This window comes from Micropterus dolomieu, linkage group LG04 (genome assembly GCF_021292245.1).
Source record: "Micropterus dolomieu isolate WLL.071019.BEF.003 ecotype Adirondacks linkage group LG04, ASM2129224v1, whole genome shotgun sequence".
NCBI classification, from domain to species: domain Eukaryota; kingdom Metazoa; phylum Chordata; class Actinopteri; order Centrarchiformes; family Centrarchidae; genus Micropterus; species Micropterus dolomieu.
In genome coordinates this window covers 29,041,428-29,054,193 of record NC_060153.1, presented here as the reverse complement: position 1 = coordinate 29,054,193, position 12,766 = coordinate 29,041,428, and the positions used below count along the sequence as shown (strand labels likewise).

The window sequence follows — 12,766 nt, the reverse complement described above, 5'->3', positions numbered from 1 at the left end:
CACACATATACATATATATATATATATATATATATATATATATATATATATATATATATATATATACACACACACACACACACACACACACACACACACACACATATATATATATAGCCCCCAATGCTCCGATTACCACTGGCACCAGTGTTGCTCTTACTTTCCACATCTTTTCTAGCTCCTCTTTCAGCCCTTGGTATTTCTCAAGCTTCTCGTGTTCCTTCTTCTTGATGTTGCTGTCTCTTGGGATCACTTCATCTATCACTGCAGCCTTCTTCTGCTGTTTGTCGATCAACATGATGTCTGGCTGGTTCGCCATCACCAGATTGTCAGTGTGGATCTTGAAGTCCCACAGGATCTTAGCTCGGTCATTCTCAACTACCTTAGGAGGTGTCTTCCATTTTGACCTTGGGACTTCCAGCCCATACTCACGGCAGATGTTCCTGTACTCTATGACAGCTACCTGGTTATGGCGCTCCATGTACGCACTTCCTGCCTGCATCTTACACCCTGCTGTTATGTGCTGTACTGTCTCAGGGGCATCCTTGCACAGTCTGCACCTGGGGTGGTCCTGACTGGTGTGGTAGACCCCAGCCTCTATTGATCTTGTACTGAGTACCTGTTCTTGTGCTTCTGTGCTGTCCTTCAGTCCAGCCTTTTCCAGCCACTGGTAGGATTTCTTGATATCAGCCACTTCTTCTATTTGTCTGTGCTACATGCCATGCAGCGGCTGGTCTCTCCATGAAGGTTCTTCATCTTCCTCGTCCTCACCCTCGGGTTTCTGCTGCCTGAGGTTTTCACTAAGTCCTTCATCTTTGGGGACCATCTTCCTGATGTACTCCTGGATCTTTGTTGTTTCATCCTGGACAGTGGTCTTGACACTCACTAGCCCTCGACCTCCCTCGCTACGCTTGGTGAACAGTCTCAGGGTGCTGGATTTGGGGTGATTATATATATATAAATATAAATAACTGTATATAATTGTATATATACTTGTTAGGGTTAATCCATTGCTGGGTTTGGTCTTTTCATTGGATTTGTTGACAAGAAAAAAATATCACCATACTTATGTAGTTATTGCTGAAATAGAGGCACATGATGACTGACACAGCAACATGTCATCACTAGTGCAAGGAATAATACCATAGAGTTTATATCAGGGAGTGGAGCGTGAAATGTAGGGTAGTTTAGATGCAACACCAGAAGCTGCGTGAAGAAAAAGATAATAGTGATGATGATAATTTTCATCTCTCTACAGTCAGGAAAAAGCTGACAAATGCTGCTTCTGAGAATGAATCCTGGTATAAATATTCTGATAGCAAATGTAGTTAAACCCAAAAACACAACAGGCAGAGGTAGCGCATTGCTCAGGCAAAGATCAAACAAAGGCGGAGAGTATTACTCTAAAGGCGACTGATGTCTCCCTGCAATATTTAATTACTCTGTGCTCTCTGTGGCAGCACAGCCTCCTACAGATACCCATGCACCAAGAATTAGTCAGCATTCCCAAATAAAAACGTCATGTAACGGAGGAGCAGAAACGCTGTGTACCTATGTTTCCGAGTGGAACGCCTCCTCAGTAGCTTCTGTTTATTACTATGAATTTTACTAAAAAACCAAGGGGAGATAGACATACGGTGATGTGTTACATGATGCAGAAACAGAGGAGAGAAAATATTCACCTCTGAATGTTTTGTGAGGTGAAACAGCGCTTCTTAAGCCTCATTTCTCTTTTGCCTTTTTACTTTGACCCTTGTGGCTCTTACTACTTATTTCTTGTTTTATGTTGCATTCAGTTAACCTGAGAGCCTGGTTAAATACCTGACATGTAAATGTGATGACTGTATGTCAGACTGAAGGTGTGGCAAGCCGTTTCAACATTTATTCTTTGAAACTTACTAGTCACTATTTGAAAGCTACTAGTACTTATTTATTAGTTACTAGTAACAATTCCAAAAGATACTATTAACATTTTAATTCTTACTAGTAAGAATGAAATAGTTAATAGGTAACTAATAAATAAGTACTAGTATCTAAATCCTCATTAATATTTAATCTGCAATATCTAATTTGCATTGTTGAAGATATCAAGATTTTAGCTGGAGATATCTTGTGTCTGAATAGTTACTAGTAACTAAAAAATAAGTACTAGTAGCTTTTAAATAGTGACTAGTCAGTTTTAAGGAATAAATGTTAAAACAGCCTGCCATATGAAGGCTATGAAATATAAAGAAAGCTGATTTCCGGTTGAGGCTTCAATTTGTCGAACACTGACATTTAGAAGCAGCAGAACGGAGCCAATTGAGCACATTACAGTAAAATGAACATCTACAGCACGATTCGAAAAAGGCTGCAATTTGGTGACTCACATACTACATGTCGATATCCCTCATTTAACTGTGTGAATTCAGCTGGGCCATGGCAACAAGTGCCTGAGTCACCAGTGAGAGGGCCAGTAACCTTTAGACAAATGCTTGTGGGGTCACCGAGGGTATTACAGTAAGTTTTTGTCATATAGCTGTGTTTCATCATCCCACTTCTGTGATATATTAATTTGAAGATTAATAAATAAATCTAGCTAATTAATAATGTAAGGCGGCTCCAGTTGGACTGTACCATGTGGCTTTTAATCTCGTCTCCAGCTCTGCAGTGGAGATGTAAATCAGGGAGTCATGGGCTTGCAAAACAACAGGAGTAGGCTGGAGCTCTCCTCCCTTGTTCTAACGACATGCTTAAGGTTGAGTGGGATGAATGTTCGACTCTCTAAAATTTCAATCTTCTTAATTTGGTTATTTATTTGATTGACTCTTTGGCTTTCTCTGCAATGTGGTTTAGTTTATATCACACCAGACTCAAGGGAAAACGACTACCTTCAGGATGACATGGTGGTATGCAGACAAACATTTACTCAGTGTTTCATATCTGCAAACACAACATATTAAATCCCTCAACCCTCACTGCCCTGCATGCTGTCCTCCCCTATTAATTCTAAAAACGCATTAGCTAAATGACTAACAAAATTTGGTAATATGAACACAGACCCACATATATATATTATACTTTTATTTTCTATACATATATATATATAATATGAGTATAATAGATACAGTACCTGAGGTAAGAATATAGTTAGAAAATAGAGAAAAATATGTGTGGGTATGTGTATGATTGCTTGTATTTGAGTGCCTCAGCATGTATGTGTGTTTTTATAGAGGAGAACAAGTGATAAAAAAGAAAGATAGATGATACCACCCAACGGAAAGATAAAACAATGAGTCATACAGAGTGCAAGTGTAAAAGTCGCTATTAGCGGGTCTACATTTCATCTCCCACAGCCTTAAACACCTCTCTCACTGACAGTGCAGTTCACACAGAAGTGGAGCAACAGGTGTATACTACTTTAGGTGTATACAACTTGTATGGTATTGGTATTGTCCTACATATATTGCTGGATATCAGTACAAAAATGTTGACACTAGTGGCGATACGATACCTTAGTTTTGGTACAGATGGAAAAATTATGTCACTTTAATACTTTGCTACCTTACTACACTACGCTAAGGTGAAATGGCGACTGGGACGGTATTTGGCACAAAGGTACCCATTAGCGTCCAGATGAGACACCCACTAACTCCAGTGTTACCCATCCGCATCAGGTGACGTAATACACAGAACCAAAAGTCAAAGGCTACTTATTATTATATATTAATATTTCATAGACAATACAAAAAAAGTATTTATGTTCGACACCCAGCCCTATTCTTGAATGATGGAACTACAACATGGATGAACGACATTGAATTTTCAGTGAAACAGCAGTCACAAACCTTGTGGTCGACTCTCCCTGCTCCTTCCTGGAGTTTGCACAGGAGAAGAAGAAAAAAGTATATATTAGAAAGCATGTTTTTACTCATGTTAACACTGTACTTAAAGTACCATACCAGTGCTTTTGCATGTTTGAGCCCATTTACTACAAATCACACTTTACATTACAGATAACCATGTAGCAAACTATGCTGCTGTATTTCAGAATTTTTTATGCATTTTTTCCACTTGCTAAAAATCAATAATGAGGTTTATGAATGTAGGAATTTGTTAAAAAACTGTAAAGCCAAAATAGTGGGCAAAAATGTTACGTAAATGATGTGTGATTTTTGAGCGAAAACCTGCAAGCACACCATTATGATCCTCTAAATCAGCATGATAGGAAGATTTTATGCATTAAGGACTTTGTCAGCAACTGTTGCAGAATATTTGAGCATAGCAACACATCAATCAATAATGAGCAGTCCAGGGGAAATAGACCTTAACAATTAGCAGGCTCACTACAAACATGCAGGTTAATGCAGACTATGCAGCCAAAAAAAAGGAAGCACTTGCAACCAAAGAAGATATAATGATTGAGTGACTGAAGATATGTTCACTTAATGAGATGAAGCAGTGTCTTTGATCGGTGTGTGTTTTGTACATTATGTTCATTATGACTGTAACTGTTCAATAAATGGGTGTGGGGTTGGGGTGTAGAAAAAAACAAACAGAATTAAGCGCTTAATTTGGAGATCAACATGAAAAGTTGGTTTTCTGTTTTCTTTAAGTGTACTAATGACAAAAGTAAGACATAGAAAATGTTCAATATCCCAAGGAACCTTCTAAGTTAGCTGTCAGTGCAGAGTTAGCTAGCGATCTGTTAGGGTGGTTAGCTTTACACAGAAACTAGTGTCCTCAACACATCAGGCATACATCTAGTGTCTGGTGTATACTGAAGAAAAACAGCAGGACCTTCATACATACTGATTACTAATATAATATCCAGAATAATGGAGGTTCTGTGCTCTCAACTTGTACTGCAGGATAACAGCAGGAATTTCATACAAGCTAACGTTACTCTTTTATGCTAACGTTACTTGTGTATGGCGGCCATTTGAGTTTGTAACCTCTGCTCCTGTTAACGGTGTGGGACACGCAAATAATTACTCACTGCAAGAGCTAACTTTGTGTAGTGTGGGTTATTAATACTACTAGTTGCTGTTTCTCACTGGAATTCAATGTGTTTATGCTAGATAGAGCTGAGAGATCGGTGAGGAGCGGTGTGCAATTAGTATTGAAAATACAAGGAGTGCCACATTCAAATAACAGACATTTTACTGGCTTCTAGAAAGTTGCTGTATTGCTAAATAGTGAAAATATCAATAAGCTATCATGACATCATGGCAATGAGCCTTCTGCCCCCCCTGCTGTGTGGAATTACTCAATTGTTTGCAAGTGGGAAACCCATCCATAGCGAACCATTTACATATGCCAGCTACCAAAGCTACAAACAGACTAAAGTCTGCACTGCACGTCTAAATTACTTAGGGCATCGGTGCTCAGTGGCCGCCCAATTTAAGGAAACTGTGCAGCAAATTCAAAAAAGCTTGATTGGCTCATTGAGGCCACAATTGGTGTCATAAATATATACGCCATGGAGGGTGAATGCAAAAATTGCTGCCTCAGTCTCTCAAAGTGACAGCAGTGAGTCTCTGGCCCATTGAGCACTCAACTGACTTTAGTGAGAGAGCCTGACTCAGAGTGAATGCTATGGAGGGCTAAAATGCCCATTTACATAACAGCAGAAAAAATTAAGGGTTGTTTAGAGTTGTCTTGGAAATCATCAGTTTATTGTTAATTCAAGCAAGTTGAGATTAACAGAGACTGGAAATGATCAGTCTTTTTGATAGCTGTGAAACAATTTATTTATAAAAAAACCAATTATAAAATCAGTGCATTTGTATTTTCAATAAAGAGAGCAGGGCAAATACATTTAACAATAAGACAGAGCACAAAAAAAGTGAAAAGGCTGAATAATTTAAAATAGATAAAATGAATGTGCATAATTGAATGTATGGAAAAGATGGCTGGAGTGGCACAGACACCAAATACAGACACCAGCTGCCATAGTTGTACCTACTTTGTAGGGCTGCAGGTATGCAACGCCTTCAAGTGAGGCTTCCAGGTAGCAATGGAAACCGAGTTCTCATCAGCCGCATAACTACGCCAAACACACTGCATGCAGAATACACAAAACCAGGAAGAAGGAAAAAAGTACAAAGAAGACACCCCCAAAGAAAAGATAAATGGAAAGGAATAAAAAATATGAACAATAACAAAAACAACGCAGAGGGAGTCAGAAGGAAGAGGAAGAAGGAGGGTAGAAAAAAAACACATTTTAAAAGCTGATTAGTGAAACCAAAAAACAGGTGTGTCACAAGTCTGTGGTTGGGCAGAGGTCAGGCATGGATACATGCCTGTGGGAAGGCAGGAGGCTCTCATAGTGCCGCCATGTGGCGTCCAGGTAGGGTCTGGTGCTGTCGGTGGAGTAATAACGCCACGCAGCCTGGTACAACATGGGGATGAACAGGATGAAGAGGAGGAGGAGACAGGAAGAGGTGGAGGCCAGGAAAGAGGAGGATGGGAACATAAAATGGGAGAAGAAGATGGAAGGGAGAAGCCAAAAAGGAAGAAAAGGATGCATATGGGGAAATATATAAGGAGGACAACACGAGGTCAGCACCACTGAAATTCAGGATGAAACAAACGGCGTGTGTGAAGATCGGGCTGGAAAAGATGGAAATGTGTAAAGTAGACAGAGGAGTGGCAAGAATGGGTTTGCCAAACTGGTGTTTTATCACAGGAGAGTCTGACAGGGGTGGGGAAAAAACCTCCCAGAGATTAGAGAGCTTACTGCAAAGTGAGGATGAGGGGGCCCTGGGCTTGACAGAGTGAAGCTACATGCTATGTGCTTTTTATTGGGTAGTTTCAGGGTTTCATAGAGTCCAAAAAGGGAAAAGAGAAACTGGAGAGTGATACAGTCTTTTAAACACATTGTCTATTATGTAGGCACTCAGTTTAATTAGATGCTGTTGTGTATTGTTTTGAAAAACACCAACAATTCACAACAATAATAATTATGTTTTTTTATTTTTAAGTACAAAAACAATAATGTGTGTTAGAGAAACTGAAAGAGAGTAGGCTGTCTGCTTTACCTGGATGAGGTAGGCGGCTGGGTTTCTCCTTTTCTCAAAGTGCTTCTGTCTGTGCTGCTCCTGGACCTTCAGGGCAAAGCCTGACCCCAGAATACCCTGGTATGATATTAATAGGAATAAATATTTGATGCGTATGTATCTCAAAGACACTCAAGTATTTTTGAGCTGCTGAGAAAGGCAATACAACACTAACAAGAACATCCATGGTGGCTGCATGAAAAATGACCGTTGACCTTTGTGGACACAGCCAATTGCTGTTGACCGCTGTTTGAACTAAAAGGAGTCGTGTGGTTGGAAACAGATTGACTCTGTCCACAGATCAAATCTGAAGCTGAAAATAATTATATATTGTATATAATGTGCTGGTAGGCATGTTTAGAATCTGTGGAATCTAGCTGCGTTATTAAAGTAAATATTCCCTAAACCTCACACACCTGCTACCAAATACTAAAGATATAAATAAATAACCAGGCTGCAGCTCACTCACAAGCTGATATGTCAGAATAGCGCTGACAAATCTGCCTGATCTGACACTTCAAAAAGAAACGATTTACTCGAAGAATACAGACTTACCGCTGGCAAGGCAAAGAACGAGATGCCCAGTAGGGCAAACCCTGCCGACAGCATCCGCCCTGTCCATGTCTTTGGTGTCTTGTCCCCATAGCCGATGGTTGTCAGGGTAATCTGTTAAAACAAGATGATAAACTTATCATCCAGTCCTGAATGATGCTCATACTGAGGCTCTGGCAATTTATGCAGATGAGAGAAATTTTAGAGTGAAAAAACAAAAACAAATCAAATGACACCACTCTCTGTTTAAGCTTTACTTCCAGCCACGTTGTATAAAAGTCCATAATTATCAGCTTAGAAAGCAAGTGAAACAGTTGACAGGAGGTTGTTTCTTGAAGGACCTTTTGGTACCATTTTTTATTTATTTAGCCACGCTTTAAAGGTTTATTATGCTGTAACCAAGTTGTGGTTTAAGTCCTTTATATATCAGTCATAAGCAACTAATAAGAACAATGTTTAGGTTTCCAAATTCCTTTTGCTGAGCAGGACACTTGATTTGTGTTTTTATTTTTACCTTGCTTGAATTTAATTTAATAAAAACACATTAATATTTACTTATGACATTTGTTTGAATGATTTTTTTTCCTAAAGTACATATTATTGCACATGTTACTGAATTGTTGAGGTGGTGTCAAATGTGTTTTGGTGTGTCCAACGGTGTGTTTTTTTCTTGTGCATACTGTGAATTCAAATGATGCCTTCAGGCAGTGCAATCACATCTAAATGATTAGACCTGGATACTTTATAGGAGCGAGTCTGTATGGCCTTGGTTCTAAGTAAACTGGTGAAAGCCTGTTGTTGAAATGCTTATTGTACCTTAGTAAAAAGGACTATCTATCTATCTATCTATCTATCTATTTAGGCAGACCGGGTTATCGTTCATTCAGGCTCTGATTGCCTTGCATGTTAAAGGCAGCTGCATCATTTGGTACCATTATGATTTTTAGAGCTGGTCTGAAGATGGTGGTTAATGGAGCCGTGCACAGCTAATGTTTATGGAGGAGCTGTCAGTGCTCAGAGGCAATGACAAACCGAACAGGAGCAGTAGACGCTGATTTTCAGCATCCAATGCAGGGCACACATTTGTGAAAAAATTACAATAACAATGAAGACATTTAATGTAAAAAACAAAACAAATACACTCACCGTGCCCCACCACAAGGCATCTGCGTAGGTAGCAAAGTCCTTGTTGAACTTGTTTTCCACGAGGTAGACGAGGAATGAAGAGAAGATGAGAACCAAGAAGCCAATGTACCAGGCGGTTACCAGCTCCTGCAGGCAGAGGTCATCGTGGAAAAAAGAAAATCTTGTTAATCAACAACCTCTTTGGCATATGAACATCCACTTTTGCTCAACCTAAATCGGCTTTTCTATTGACTTTGAGGACAAAACTTTCTATGTAAATGAATAAGCAGGTGATACAAGTGAAAGTTATGATCCATTATTGAAAGTGCTTTAAATCCACTTCAATCATTGCAAATGAATTTCTAACACACAGGTCCTTTTGCTTTTACAGTAGGATGAGAGCTTTTCATAGAAACTTAAATACATAAGGTACATGATAAGGTTGTCAAGCTAGCACTTCCCAGCAATTTTCATGTAATTAATGTCACCTCCTAAGATGATGCTGTCAGCAGTGAATCACTCTTACAGTTTTTCTCAGTCGCTTTGGTACATTTCCCAGATCAGAATTGAAATTCTTAAAACTAATTGTTCAACCTCCACATCATCTCGTCACTTGTGCACATCATAAAAGCACTTTCTCATTGTTTTGAACAAATTGCAAATGACTTGACACACTGATGCAAATGATTATGTAACTGTCTGCCGTTTCCTACATTATCAGTTGCTTATGTCCTGCTGATCACAATGAATTATACCAGTCTCTGCTGAATAATCTTACCCCCCAAAACATCTAGGCACAAGTTCACTGCATTAGTCACTACATGCAAAATGGTTGAACATGTTATCAAAAATAAAAGTTAAAATACTTTATTCATATAGTATAAACGGCACAACACAGTAGATTATAGATGGACTATACGTGTATAGAATGTCTATCTATATATTCATTCATGTATATACATCTAAGCCCTAATCAAATATTTTTTTACTCCGTTTTCCTGTGATAACGGGATAATTTTCTCGTGATTTCGAGATAACCATAATGGTAATTATAGCGTGGGTTGTTGTATTGTTGGTTAGCTCACTTGGTAGAGCACAGGACTTAAGATTTAAGGTTGTGTGTTCAATCCTCACTGAAGTTTTCTGTTTTATATTTTTCATAATCCTCTTCAACAAAGGTCTTAGATATGAATATAAAGAATATGATGAGTAAATATTTGATTAGGGCTTCCGTATATATATATATATATATGAATGTATATATAGAAAGACATTCTATACATGCCTATCAGAATTTTTTTGTAAATGTGTCCTGAATTGATGAAGATATCTGTTGTGATGTTGAAGAGAATCTGTGATACAACAAAGGGGTGTATCCCATGCAACAGTCCTGTCTCTTTCTTTTCTTCTTACAATGACATGCTCTGTCAACAAATTACAGTACAAACAGTAAAAGCATAGCTGTGATTCCTGTCCTCTCTCCTGCAATGTATAACTTTGTACTGGTGAAAGTGATATATGCCAGACAAAAAAAGTGCAGCCTTGTGCATTTTCAATCATTGTCATCAAAATCGTAGCCAAAATGTACATCAGAAAATACTTACAGAGTACACTGTTACATTGACAAGATGGCTAAACATTTTGACTTGCTTGTTCATAAACAAGACACGAGGACTTCTGATGGCACTGACAAGTTCAATGAAATAAAGATTTGCTTTTGAGAGATAGACTAAGGATTTTGAGCAAGTTATGGTCTTTTGCAGGTAATCCACTGTGTTGTGCCGTTTGTACTACCTGTTTTGAGAAATGCGCTTACTGTTTTGCAAATGTTAAGGATGATTCGAGAAATGCACCAAAGTGAAAGAGAAAAACCGTGAATGGAGATCATTATGTAAGTTGAAGCAAAAACATGTCAAGTCATTAGTGCCAATTATCAAGTATCAGGCATTGGGTTGGGTTCAGGTTCAGGACTGTGTGAAGTTTGGGGCTCAGGCCAGCAGAATTATTTTCAAAAATCTCTGTCTCATCCTGACTGGCCCAGCGAGCTGCATCTATGCGTGTCATGTATTGCAGGTAGATAGATACACAATCCCCAGCGGGAAGAGTGAAAGACACACCCAGTACCTAATGTGTTGCATTAGCCCGGTCAACGGTCAATAATGGATGGGGAAAAAAGCAATTACACAGACTCCCTTTGTTTTTATTACGTTTATTTGTCAGGGTACAAAAACAATTATCTCATACAAACACAAAAGATGGTTTGTATTTAGCTACTGTCCAATCTGCAGTGCCTGGGCAGGTAGACATGTCAGGTTCAGGTCTTAAACTTAACAGTACCAGTAGGGTTCAGCTAGGTTTAGGTCTCAGTTTCATGCCCATATGCCAAACTCCACCCTGACCACCAAACTACACAGCACACTTTACATAGCGTTTACTATAAATGTCCAGCTTTATTGCTTTGCTATTGGTATTGCTGTTGATGTACTGTTGACCACTGGCTTCCGCTGCAGTGCAAGCTGAAAAGGCGCCGACCACCACCTTAGCCTCCACCTTTATGTCAATCAATTTTATCTACTGCTGCTCACCAGAGTGGATACTGTTGCCGATACACTGAAAAACCTCTCCAGCATTACTCCCTTCAGTAAGTTATTTGTGAGATTCATTAAAGGTTCAGTGTGTAATATTTCTGAGGATCTATTGACAGAAATGCTATATAAAGATCCATAACTATGTTTTCAGTGGTATGTAAAGACCTCACATAATGAACCGTTATGTTTTTACTACCTTAGAATGAGACATTTATATCTACATAACCGCAGGCACCCCCTGCTATGGAGGTCGCTGTATTTTGTCGTTATGTTTCTACCGTAGCCGTCAACGAACAAACTGCGCTACAGAGCGCGTTTCGTCATCACGGCGTTCTTCTTCTGCTTGTGTAATTCCGATAGTGTAGACGCCCGTCGCTACATTGAATACGTACAAAGAAGAAGAGGAAATAATAATAATAATAGTAATATACAGTCTCCGAGTAGTCTTCTGGTTTATTAGAAGAGAAGTGACATTTGGACAAATGAAGGAGCACACATGTGTTATTTAGCACGAGAGCCGACAGCCAGACGGAGTCGGGACAGACAGCTGACGGTAGAAAACACGGATTTTGGGGATTTTCCTAGAGGGAAGGCTATAACGTTAATATGGGACAGTCTGAAGTTGTCTGTTTTCTACTGGACAGGTAATTAACCTTGTCAGACTTTAGCGATGCAAATGCAAACTGTTTTTTGAGAGCTTTAGCTAGAAGCTGGCCATAATCACGAGAGACTTGACATGTTTCCCCTGTCAGTGGTGTGAAATATGGATTCATTTCATACCTATTCTCCAGCCTGTGGTTTGGCTTTGCCGGTTACTTAGCGAGACAATCAGCTGATCAGTAACTGGTAATTGGCAATAAAACCGTAATGTTAGCTTAGAGCATGGAAGCATCAGCCAGCTAAACTTTTACTGCGCTGGTAGAAAAAATATGTAGTTGGATTGTAACTTCATGTAGTTCTTCTCCAGCCTCTGTTCTGGCTTTGTTACGTGGACAGAAATGCGCCCTTACCTTCCTGAGACAAACGGCTGATGAATATTATTGGTAATGAAACAGTAACAGCAGGGAAGCTCAGATCAGCAGCTAAACTTCACATCTTACTGCCCTGGTGGAAAACATGTATTTCTTTTTACTGCTAATGGTGATATATAACAAGACCGTGTGCCTATCAAGTGACCAATAATGAATACTTTCCAAATTTGCATTAATAAACTTATTGGATTTTGCTTCCCACTGTGCACACAAATATGTAATTTGTACTTTTACATGCTAAAAGCACATTAAAAACGTTGCACCGTTTTACCACATGCTGAAATTATGGCCGTCAGCACTACTTTGTGTTTCTGCTGTATTTAAAAAAATTTAAAAAGACATTTTGGTCATTTTTGCAGATTGCTTATCTAATTAAGCAAAGCCAGAGGAGCCTTGATTCTCACCTGACTATGCCTTTGTAAACTTCATG

General features: G+C 39.1%; 1 protein-coding gene across 5 annotated transcripts in view; it reads right to left on the bottom strand.

Moving 5' to 3' along the window:
- The window catches only part of LOC123969362 (potassium voltage-gated channel subfamily KQT member 5-like), a 129,956-nt gene that overhangs the window by 15,441 nt on the left and 101,749 nt on the right, over window positions 1–12,766 (bottom strand). For 4 of the 5 annotated variants that reach the window (XM_046046686.1, XM_046046689.1, XM_046046687.1 and 1 more), the window contains exons 5-9: window positions 8,739–8,864; window positions 7,596–7,706; window positions 7,023–7,118; window positions 5,948–6,042; window positions 3,828–3,854 (exon numbers count right to left, since the gene is read on the bottom strand). In XM_046046686.1, the coding sequence (XP_045902642.1) occupies window positions 3,828–3,854; window positions 5,948–6,042; window positions 7,023–7,118; window positions 7,596–7,706; window positions 8,739–8,864 (455 nt within the window). Of the gene's footprint in view, window positions 1–3,827; window positions 3,855–5,947; window positions 6,043–6,284; window positions 6,374–7,022; window positions 7,119–7,595; window positions 7,707–8,738; window positions 8,865–12,766 lie in introns of all 5 variants that reach the window. The other variant, XM_046046691.1, reaches the window with a different exon arrangement.